At 35.3% G+C, this 12,762-nt stretch overlaps 1 protein-coding gene across 2 annotated transcripts in view; it reads right to left on the bottom strand.

Annotated features, from left to right (window-relative positions):
- Positions 1-12,762, bottom strand: part of LOC131160419 (glutathione S-transferase DHAR3, chloroplastic) — a 61,351-nt gene that overhangs the window by 24,616 nt on the left and 23,973 nt on the right. For both annotated transcript variants that reach the window (XM_058116088.1, XM_058116087.1), the window contains exons 4-5: positions 10,216-10,333; positions 6,996-7,136 (exon numbers count right to left, since the gene is read on the bottom strand). In XM_058116088.1, coding sequence (XP_057972071.1) covers positions 6,996-7,136; positions 10,216-10,333 — 259 coding nt within the window. The remainder of the gene's footprint in view (positions 1-6,995; positions 7,137-10,215; positions 10,334-12,762) is intronic.

Genomic DNA, 12,762 nt, shown 5'->3' with positions numbered 1-12,762 from the left:
CAACCAAATAGCATCCTTAATAGCCTCTGAAGCTGCCATGTACTCTGCTTCTATTGTAGACAAAGCAATGGTAGACTGTAAGGTAGACCTCCAACTCACTGGACCATTAGCAAATGTAACAGTATATCCAGTAGTTGATCAACGTTTATTCAAATCACCTGCAAAATCCGAATCTACATATCCAACAACATGTTGATCAATAGTATTATTTTTCTCAAATACTATACCAATATCAATCGTATTCATAATATATCTCAAAATCCATTTCACAGCTTGCCAATGTCCTTTACCCGGATCATGCATATACCTGCTCACCATACTAACAGCTTGTGAAATATCAGGTCTAGTACAAACCATTGCATACATCAGACTACCAACAACACTTGCATAAGGAACTTATGACATATACTTACGTTCCTCATCTGATTTAGGAGATAAAGTAGCACTAAATTTGAAATGAGGAGCAAGAGGAGTGCTTACTAGTTTTGACTGCTCAGACATACCAAAACTCTGTACTACCTTCTTCAAATACTATTTTTGAGACAAACTAACTCTTCCTCTCATTCTGTCTCTGCGAATCCTCATGCCAAGTATCTTCTTTGCTTCACCAAAATCTTTCATTTCAAACTCTTGATTTAACTGAATTTTCAACTTGTTGATTTCTTCCCTATTCTTTGAAGCTATCAACATATCATCAACATACAAGAGTAAATATATAAAAGATCCATTTTGTAGTCTGCGAAAATAAACACAATGATCATGTTTATTTCTGATGTACTTCTAACCCATCATAAACTGACGAAATCATTTGTACCACTATCTTGGAGACTGTTTTAAACCATACAACGATTTACCTAGTTTACATACCCAATTTTCTTTTCCAGCAACTTGAAATCCATTTGGTTGAGCCATATAGATTTCCTCTTCCAAATCATCATGTAAAAATGCAGTTTTTACATCGAGTTGAACTAGTTCAAGATCAAATTGTGCTACCAAAGCCAATAAAATTCGAATGGAAGAATGTTTAACGACTGGAGAAAATACCTCCTTATAATCAATGCCTTCCTTCTGTGCGTATCCCTTAGCTACCAATCTAGCTTTGAAGCGAACATTATTTGCATCTGGAAATCCTTTTTTCTTTACATAAACCCATTTGCAACCAATTGCTTTCTTACCCTTGGGCAGTTGGGCTAGCTCTCAAGTCTGATTTTGATGAAGAAACTGCATTTCTTCATCCATTGCTTTTTTCCACTTGTCTTATTCAAAGTTCCTCATTGCTTCTTTGAAAGTGTAAGGAACATTATCATCTACAACTGGAAGTGCATAGGCCACCATATCAGTATACCGAGCAGGTTTTCGAATTTCTCGTCTTGGCCTTTAAGAAACAATTGATTCTTGTTGCTGTGAAGATTCTCGAATTGAAATCTCCTCTTCTTGTATATTATTCCCCACCATAACTGGAGAGTTACCTTGTGTAGTTTCATTTCTCACTGGGTTTCCCAAAATTGTCTCAACCTCACCTGTTGTTGAGTACCACTGGTCTTCTCTTCAAATCGCGACTCCTTGTGTATTGTTTTCTTCATCATTACAAGTTCATCAAAAGTTACAGCTCTACTTAAAATCATTTTTTTCGTCTCTAGACACCAAAGACGATATCCTTTGACTCCTACGCTTATCCCCAGAATATTGCTTTCTTGGCTCTTGGATCCAACTTAAATTCTTTAACATGATAATAAGTCATAGTACCAAATACATGTAAAGAATCATAATCACTAGCAGGCTTTCCAGACCATACCTCATAAGGTGTTTTTCCTCCTATTGCAAATAATGGTAGACGATTGATGAGATGACACGCATACCTAACAGCCTTAGCCCAAAACCTTTTGCCTAACCCAGTATTAGACAACATACATCGAACTTTCTCCAGCAAAGTCCGATTCATGCGCTCTGCCACCCCATTCTGCTGTGGTGTATTTCGAACTGTGAAGTGTCGAGCAATACCTTCATCCTGACATACCTTCATAAATGGGTCACTCGTGTATTCACCACCATTATCTAATCTAAGCCGTTTAATCTTTTTGTCAGTTTGATTTTCAACTAATTTTTTCCACTTAAGGAAAATATCACACACTTCATTTTTATGCTTCATAAAATACACCCAAACTCTTTTGGAAAAATCATCAACAAAAAAAACAAAATAATGCATACCACCCAATTGTTATGCCAAATTTCACTCTAGTTTGTTTTCCCAGAATGCAATGCTCACAAAATTCAAGTTTGCACACCTTTGCACCCTTTAACAAATCTCGCTTAGCTAATTGTTGCGAAGATTTTTCTCCTACATGTGCTAATCGCATATGCCATAACTTGGTTGTATCTGAACCTGCATCTTTCTCAAAAACAACAACTGCTAAGCCAATAACTGTACTACCTTGTATATAATACAAGTTATTTTTCCTTATTCCTTTCATCACCACCAGCGCACCTGATTTAATCTTTAAGGTTCCTCTTTCAAAGTGATAATGAATCCTTTAAATTCTAAGGCACCCAATGAAATCAGATTCTTCTTTAGGCTTGGAACATACCTAACATCAGTCAAGGTCTTAATAGTTCCATCTTGACATTTCAACTGTATTGATCCTTTTCCAATTGTTTTACAAGTATTATCATTTCCCATAAAAACAACCCCACCATCTAATTCTTCAAAATTAGAAAATCATTCTCTATTGGGACACATGTGATAGAAACAACCAAAATCCAAAATCCACTCACCAAAATAATGTGACGAAAATGTTCCAACAAGAGAAAAATCTAACTCACTTCTATCATCATTGGCTATATTGGCATTAGAATGTGCTTTGCCCTTATTCTTCTGCTGTAATTTACAGCAATCTTTCTTCCAATGCCCTCTCTCACGACAAAAGGCGCATTCATCTTTAGCAGGTCTCTCACGAGATTTACTCCTCCCATGAGATTTACTCTTCCTTCCAGGCATACGACTCTGAGAACATCCCCTTATTGTTAGTGCTTCTGTTGTTTCCTTATGGACCCTCTGATCCTTCTTTCTGCATTCAGTACTAATCAATGCAGTACAAACAGCATCATAAGTAACTTTATCTTTCCCATACAATAAAGTGGTGGTCAAATTTTCATACTCATCAGGGAGAGAATTCAGTAACAATATGGCTTTGTCCTCATCTTTCACCTTTTCATCCAAATTTAACAAATCGGCCAAAATTTTATTGAAAGCATTTATGTGGTCATTAATCGAAATACCTGATTGATACTAGAAGCGAAACAATTTCTTTTTCAAATAGAGCCGATATTCCAGACTCTTGGTCATAAATGTATCTTCCAATGTCTTCCACAATTTCTTTGCAGATGTCTCCCTCATAACACAATATTTCTGATTTTTGGCGAGACACAGACGAATCGTACCATATGCCTAACGATTGGTCTTTTCCCAATCTTTGTCACCCATATCTAGCGGTTTATCATCCAAAGCAATATCTAGTTCTTGTTGATACAAGATGTCCATCACCTCACATTGCCACATACTAAAATCATTGGTACCATCAAATTTCTCCACCTCAAACCGAGCATTAGTTATCGTCTTCGATGATGATGTCGAAGCTGAAGGGGTTGGAGTTCGTGTGGACAGAGTTTCTTCTACTGCTGCACTAGTTTCTGCCATCTTCTATATATTCAATAGCAACCAACAAAGCAAAAGGTCTAGGATGAATAGTACGTACCAACTGTTTCTACTCTGTTTTATCCTATGAAATTCCACTTTGACTAGGCCGACCTCCAAGGAGCGACTGAGCCGCAATGGTCTCTAAGCACTCGCTTAGACAAGGTCTTTCTTAGGCATCAAACGTGGAATCAAGGATCCTAATTGAGGAACACCTCCGTATCAACACTATTCAACCTAACTCTGATACCAATTGTTGTGCCGGGCACCCCACTTGTGCCAAATACCAATACTACAACTATTGCTATTGAATATATAAGAAATTAAAGCAATGCAGAAACTAATAATGAAGCAATAAAAAGAACAAGACAAGAAATTTATGAGGTTCGGTATAGAATTACCTACGTCCTCGGGCGCCAATGATCAATCCACTACTTCTTGACAAAGTAGAACTTTGAGGTGTGTTTTACAAATGAGGAGTTGAGCTCTTTATATAGCTTCAACCTCAAGTTTAAAAAACACTTCTCTCCAATGTGGTACAAATAATATAAAAAATTCAAAACAACCTTTTATACTATTGTGGAAGTATTCTACCAATGTGGGACAAAAAAACAACAAAAACCACAATATGAAACAGTAGCAAAAGGACCCATATGTCGCAATGAATCAAATCAAACTCTTTATTAGAAATATGTTGTGATACAAGAAAAGGAAGCTTTTTCTACTTTGCTAGTGGGGTAGATTTCACAGAAATTTGTACAATCAAATGTTATTGAATTGTTTATTTGTTTAAGAAAAGGTATTCTAGAATTCGAGACATGACCTAGTCTATAGTGCCAAACGTTTAACTGGTTTTGAGTAGTGGCGGAGGCAAAACATGGTGGAAAATTAAACTGATATTGATGGCAAGAATGAGCTTTCGAGGAGGCTTGAGATAGATGGTAAAGTCCTTGTTTCTCAAATGCAATCCCAATCATCTTCTCCATTGATTGGTCCTCTAAAAGGCAATAAAAACCAAAAAAAGATAGACGAAGATTAGATTCTTTGGTTAGTTTAGAAACAGATAAAAGATTCAATGAGAAACTAAGAACACACACAACATTGTTTAAATGTAATGTGCTAGAGAGACTCACTGTCCCAGTGTATGATCCTAGAACAGTTTGTCCATTAGGAAGATTAATAGAATTTGTAATTGGTTTAGGGGTAGAGGAATATAGAAGAGGTGAACATATCATATGATCTATTGCACCAGTATCTAGGATCCAAGAAAAATTAGAATTTAACTTGGCAGAAGTGAAATTACATTGAGTAAAAGTGTTACCAGAAAACTGAGTTGTGACTAAATTCACAGCTGCTGTAGATGAATTAGTATTCTGGGTAGATGAATTTGAATTGGCAAGTGCTAGAAGTTGATTAAACTCTTCAGCAGTTAAAGAAAACCTTTGGCTCTCATTACTATTTTGAATGTAGACCTCTTCAGTTGAAATGGCCGAATGTGCAGAGGGAGGATTTTCTTTTTCCCTTAGGTCCATTGTAGCCACAATGAGTACAATGCAGTGATGATTTCTTCGACTTCTCTTTGGAGAACTTGGACAAAATAGGCTGATTAGGCTGAGTAAATTGCTTTGTTAACAAAGCATGCGTTTCAATTCTTGCAGAATTGGTAAGTTACCTCTGACTTTCTTCTTGAAGCAGCAAAGAAAACACTTTAGCCATGCTAGGCAATGGAACAGCAAGCAATAATTGACTCCTTACTAAAGCCTAGGAATCATTTAAGCCAACAAGAAACTTCAAGACATAATCTGACTGCTGTTGAAGTAGCAAGAAATTGAACAAATCACAAGTACATGAAGCCATCTTTCCACAGGTACACGTTGGGAATGGTCTATAATTGACATATTCATCCCAAAGAGTCTTAAATGCACTAAAATACTCTTTAATTGATGATGAACCCTGGTTTATACAACTTACAAAATTTTTCAAGATGAAAAACTCTTGGGCCATCACTTCTCAAATATCTAGTTTTTAACTCATTCTAGAGATCTACAACAGATGCAACATAAAGCAAGCTATTTCTTATGTCTTTAGAAATGGAATTCATGAGCCAAGAAAGTACCAAGTTGTTGGCACGCAACCAAGCAGTGTGATTAACACGTTGATCAGTAGGAGGAGCAGTGATCGAACCATCAATATAGGCTACTTTGTTCTTAACAGTCAAGGCTATGATGATCAAGCGACTCCAAGCAATGTAATTGTCTCCCACAAAAACTTTTGAGACTAAGAGAGCACCTGGATTATCACTAGGATGAAGAAAATATGGGCTAGAAGAGTCATCCGAAGGATTGACAATAGAATGCAGAGAATTCATGGCAAGAAAATCTGAATTCAAGATTAGGATGCAAGAGGAAGAAATCTAAATGAAAGGAAATGATTTCGCGGAAGCAAGATTGATTCTTGCTCTGATACCATGTCAAGAACTTGATGACAAGGAAAAGATATAGAGAAAGCAGAGGAAGATATCTGAATTGAATGATTGAAATTGAATGAATTTACAATGAGTAAGCTAATATTTATATACACTTGAAGTAATAACAGAAATAACTGAAATAACAAATTCTAGTTTCTCCTCAGCTGCCTTCTCTACTTTTAGAATGATTTTGTAGAAGCAACATTGATTCTTGCTCTGATACCATGTCAAGAACTTGATGACAAAGCAGAGGAAGAAATCTGAATTGAACAATTGAAATTGAATGAATTTACAAATAGTAAGCTACTATTTATATACACTTGAAGTAATAACTGAAATAACTGAAATAATAGATTCCAATTTCTCTTCTCAGCTGCCTTTTCTACTTTTAGTTTTTCCTCCTTTGATTTTAATTCCATTTTGTCGATATGAGAGGCTATACTCCAACAGTTACTAACATGGCTAATAATACTATATAACCAATAACAGATGCAAAAACAAACCTTGTTATTTAGGTTATTCAAGGAAAAATCAAATAATTTAAAGCAGTTTTCCAAACATTTTTTTCTGCATACTACTGCATAGCACATGATTCATGCCTTCATGTTGAGGAAGAGTAGACAAAATATATATATAGTACAAAGAATTTACTGAATATTAACCATGTGTCCCGCACTATTTAGGTAAGTAGGAAACCAAGTTGCAGACTAAAAAATGTGCACCAACTTTAAAAGCTTTTATTTTAATATTCAAAGCATAGATAAGATTTTCTTCATATGCTGCAAAACATGTTGGACAAATAAGATGAACAGATTCAAAAACCATGCATTATGCTACCTTCATGTAAGACTTCAGGTACAGGAGTGAATCTGGAACTGTCCACTTCTTATAATGCCCCAAAGCAATCTCTAAATGGTACAATTTTGGTCCAAGAGACAAGTCAACTGCAGAAATTTCCTTCCCATTGACAAAAGGGCCCTTCAAACAACAAACATATATTCAAATATAAATAATATATATTCGAAAAAAAAAAAAATCATTAATGAAGAAAGAAAAGGTACAACCATACTAAAGCTAGAGAACAAGATGTCCTCCAACAAGTAATAACTAATAAGTAATGAATTACAAATAAGAGCAGTCCCTTATCTGTTCAAAATTCAGTCAAGGAAGCATCCCAACACCCCAGAAGCTAACACCCAAAGGGAAGCAAGCAAGACTACTCTGCCTCATAACAAATAGGAAGGCATGATTTGATATTTGAAGATCTCAGCGTTCCTCTCCATCTACCAGGTCTAAAGAATACCATACAAATCACAACTCCAAAAAATTTTCCCTTTCTTAATTCTATCAAACCCCCGAAACTTCATAAACAAAAAATCATCCATTGCTGACTCACCCACTTCTCACCGGAAAAGAAAAAATCTTACTCCAAAGCAATCTAGCCACCTGGCAATGCAGGAATGTATGCTCATATATCTCATTATAAATAAGCGCATCAGACAAATTTCAATTGGTTGCTTTATTAGATCTCCACACTTGCAACAAGTCACTATTCTTAATTCTATTAAGAATCAAAGTCTAGGTAAATGCCTTTATCCAAAAGGAATCTTACCTTGCAGATACATTTTCTAGAGGGAACAGACAATTTCCAAATATGAGTGTCACAGTTCAAGTAAAGGACAAAAGAACCCAAAAATCCCAATAAAATGACAATATCGCCTACTTCTCTTCCATTAAGATTCTGAAAGAAATGTTAATACCATGAAAGAGAGCCACCCTTCAAGGAATAAAAGAGATGATCAAAGCATTATGCATGGAAGTCTGGAAACAGGGGAAGCCAAAGCTGACAAAGAAGTTTCTGCAACCAAAGGATCCTTCCACAAGCAATCAGCATTACCATCCTCTCTGAGTTCTCAGCTATGCTAAAAACAATTCTAAAACGAGACAAAAACAAATGGGAATACTCAAAAGACAAGCACTAATAACTGAATAACAGAATACAACCCCTGTAAGAATAGCTGTTTATGTTTTCACTTTCTATTGGGCTTCCAACACACATACACACAATTCTCTACAGCAAATAATCAACCTTCAAGATGGTTTTGGGCTTTGGATCATGCGGGGTGTATTCTTGTAAACCATTTTTTTAGTTTTAGTTTTTGACCCATTCCAATTTTTGTTTTCCCCTATATCATTTATTTGGAAAGCCAAAGTCCCCCCAAAAATTAAGGCTTTCATTTGGCTGACTTTGCTTAATAAAATTGTTAGATTACCACTATACCTAAAAGCTTAAGCTATTAGGTTGTAGGCCGACAATGTATATCAAGCTTTAACACTCCCTCGCACGTGCAGCCCTACAGCACGTGGAGAGATAAAACAGGATAACATCACCCATTATAGGGAATACAATAATTTTTTAAATACCACACAATAAACGCCGGCAACAAGACTAGAACCCAAGACCTCCTGGTAACCAACTAAGATAACTAGATTACCACTTTACCTAAAAGCTTAAACTGTTAGGCTGTGGACCAACAATGTATATCAAGATTTAACAAAAATCAATACTAATTACCTGTTGCAGATCACGAGTCCTTTGAAGGAGCTATCTTCAGATGTTTGCATGCTCTGTTATTTGAATTCTGAAATGGAACCTCATCTGTTTTTATACTGTGATTATGCTTGGATAGTGTGCTGGGAGAATCTTGGGTTTGCCCACATTGGTGGAGGAATTGTTCTCTACTTCTTTTGAGGAGTTTGGAAGAAGGAAGGAGAGGGCAGCACTTTGGAAATGCAACATTTTTGTAGTGTTGTGGGGATTATGGTTGAAGCAAAAGGCATGATTTTTTCAGGGAGAAAATTGCATCGGCAGCTGGTTTGGGAGAAGGTTCATTACCTGATCTCTTTACTGTGTGCTGGCTTTGGTTGCTTTAAGGGAGTTAGTTTTTCGGAGGTTCAGTGAAAATAGACAAATCTTTTGCTCTGATTTTGGCTTTTTTCAGTTTTTTGTTCAATTAGTTTATTTCTTCTGGAATATTCCAGAATTTTGAAGGGAGAAGTATTTTTCTTCTTTGATTCTTCTTTTATCAATGAAATCTTTTCTTTTGTTAAAAAAATATATATATAATCAACCTTCAAATAGGTATAGCACTAAAAAAAATTATTTTAGGAGAACAGTGTGAACTTCACAGTTAACTAGAGCTAGAAATACCAATAAATACAGAAGCTTTATTCACTGCTGCAGATATAAGAAAAAAAAGGCATCTAAAATTGAGGAATCCACAACAAATATTCAACAAATGCTGATTTCAGAAACTCAGAAAACTTTACAGGTATTTGGAAGCTTTATAAGAGTAAGTCATCCCATCAGAGTTTATAAACTAAATTGAAAAGAATCTTTCTCATCCTTCCCAACAGTTGAAACAAGTTTATTCCAAACACCTTTTCAATATTTTAGGAGATAATTTCCATTAACATCATTGCTCATTACTCTAAATTTAGAAATAATTTTTAATATTGTGCTCTAGTAGTTCATTGTGAAAAATGGTTGTGCGCCTTGAATTGCTATGGGGAATGTGACAGAATGACTTAAGTCATCAGCCTAATGTTTATTCACCATTCTATTCAAAAGTAAGGAAGTATGAACCACCATTGGCTGCCAGAAAGTGAAGAAAAAGCAAATAGACTAAAATTATGAACCTTGGGATTCTTGTTGCATTGACTAACAAAAAGAAAGATTGAAATCAAGCATGACAAAACAGTTGTAAAAGGCTCATGACAAAATATCATTGATAGGATTTACATTTCTAAAAATTTCATTTCATTTCTTTCTGTCCATTTTCTTAGCAGGCATTGAGTTTTGACTTTCCTTTTTAAATGTGTTATAAGTGCCAAAAAATTCAGAATTCTGGAAGTAGTTAGAGAGTAAAAGATCATTGACAACCTTCTTTCATCATTATCTTGGAAGCACAGATCAAACACCACAACCAACTTTTCCATAATAATAATAATAAATAATAATCATAATAATAACAATAAAAGGAGATGGAACTCTCACATTATCCTTGATATAATCATTGAAAGCAGATAGCTCATTTAGTAATGTCTGTTCTGTTCCATCACTGGGGTCTTTGCTTTTAAGGAAACCAATAAATGCAGAGAAGATCTTTGATCCCCTACGAGAGATTATTTTTAATTAATGAGGCAATAGCTAACCATGAATTAAAAAAATATAATTCAAGAAATGTAATAAGAAATATCTTGATAAGACACAAACCTTCAATGCGTTAAAATTATGATACGGGAGGAAAATAAAAGAGGAAAATTATAGCACCAACTCAAAAACCAAAGTGAAACTGCAGCGCCAACTCAAACAAAGGATGAAGGGAAATATCTAGATAAAACAGATAATATCTCCAACTATGCGTCATGAAATTGAGCAAGCAGTGCAAAAATGAAAACACCATAATAAAAATGAAAATTTGTTTGGCAGTTACATATCTGCCATAAACTTTAATCTAGAAATAGAATTCATTAAAAAATGTCAGCATCCACTCACCCCACTCACAATCCCCTCCCAAAAGAAAGAAAGAAGGAAAAAAGAAAGAAAGAAAAAATTTAAAAATTTGTTGATTGGACTGAATTCTGATTGGAGGATTTTGGCCATGATCTCAGCAAAATATGATGACTCTAGGTGCAGCAAACACGTCCTAAGAGGATGGTATATCTTAGTACAGATGTTTATCTTCGGTTCGCATTCAACGCAAACACATTAAAAAGCATCACTGCCTTTACGGTATTTTTTTTTTTTTTTTGAAGAGCCTTTTCAGTGGATCCTAAAATCCGGTGCAGTTTGAAAATTTATCTTCATTCTCTTCTCAGATTTTGGTCACTTTCAATTTTCAACATCTATATGAGCGATAAACATTCCCTTGTTGTCTTAACTTGCAATAAAAGAAGCACATTACAGAATTACATGTTGTACACACCACACAGGATCACAAGCCAAGTTTTTTATAAAATTTTCTGGGCCACCAGCTTCTTGCTGATATTTCTGCTATTACCTTCTTGCATTTTAGTTGTCATGGCAATCAGCTGTGACGAAAGAGGAAAAGAAGAAAAAAGGAAAGGAAGACAAATGTAGGGAAAAACACATTCATTAATGTCAAGCCTCTCTAAACCCTATCACATCATAATTCTTTATAGGAAAATAAGAAGCACAAAAATTATGACTAAACCCTTGCCTTTAAAATCCCTTAGACTCCATAATTGCAATAACTCTAAACATAATCCCAAAAGATAAACTAACTAATATCTAATTATTGAAGTGACTCAATTGCACTTCTTTCCTTTAAGACAAGGCTGCCAAATAGGGTCCAACCTATCTATCCAAGCTGCATCCATCTGCACTGAATCAACTCTCCCCCACTGATAAAAACTTGACCCCATCAAAGTGGAAAAAGGACTAAGAAAACCATCACCAGAATAATAGCTAGCAGGGTTCAAAAGGGAAACAAGCATCAACAGTAGGCTTCAACTTTCCATTGGAATCAGCTTGTACTTCTTTCTGTCAATGGAGACAGCAACAGAATTTTACCAAGGATTCTGGAAGACATCCCTGTTGTAGAACCATGGCACTCTAAAACAATCTGACAAATATTGAGGGAGAATGTCACACAACACTGTCTCCACGGTAAACCAATCTTGAAAGTGAGCAAGAAACGATCACTCACCTTCAGATTGGTATTGTTGACCCAAGTAGTAAGGGTGAGGATGAGACTCAACCTTCAAGTGCAGCTTCTGGATGGCTTGCTCGAGCACTACATTGGTGCAGCTACTATAGTTAATAATGAAAGAATATAATTGTTTGTGACACATTAACTGATTTTGGAAAATACTAGTACACTACCAATCCTTGTCAATATCACGTTTAAGGCAGGACAGCATATGGCAAAGCACTAGATGGATAGGATAGGCAGCATGGTTTGAAATCAAGGTTGCAAGTAACGTCGCATAACGGTCGCGGGTGTCGCAGGACGCGGGTGTTATGTAATGGGAAGCAAGCGTAACGGTTGTGAGTTTTTTCACGCATGCACAACCATGCTAAAATCGAAAAATAAGCATTAAATCCATTAATGCATGTTTTTTAATGAATTTTGACGACTTTCATTCAACCTACAAATGCTTTTTAATAGGCATTATGATTTTTATATTAATTTTAGTGCGTTATTTACAAAAAAAAAAAACGCATATTTTTTTATAGTTTGCATTACTTTAATGGGTAAAAAGATGTAGAAATGTAATTAAAATGAACAATCAATTAATTAAAGACAAAGTTACTAAAAATGAGTCAATAGACTCAATATTCAATATACACATACATGAATCTGAAAAATGATTGGTATTAAATATCAATAAATAGTTGAATACATGAATACAATATTACAAATTTATAACATAACACGTCACCACCAAAAAGAATGACATAGAGAGTCTTCATAATTTGCATTTGTATCTTGAGATTGGGATAGGGAATTATCTCCCCACCCTTGTAGAAATACATAGCTGAATAAACCCAAGTTTACATTATTTCGTTGTTGCTCCT

This window comes from Malania oleifera, chromosome 7, assembly GCF_029873635.1.
Source record: "Malania oleifera isolate guangnan ecotype guangnan chromosome 7, ASM2987363v1, whole genome shotgun sequence".
Lineage (NCBI taxonomy): Eukaryota > Viridiplantae > Streptophyta > Magnoliopsida > Santalales > Ximeniaceae > Malania > Malania oleifera.
This window is presented reverse-complemented; position numbering and strand designations above follow the sequence as displayed.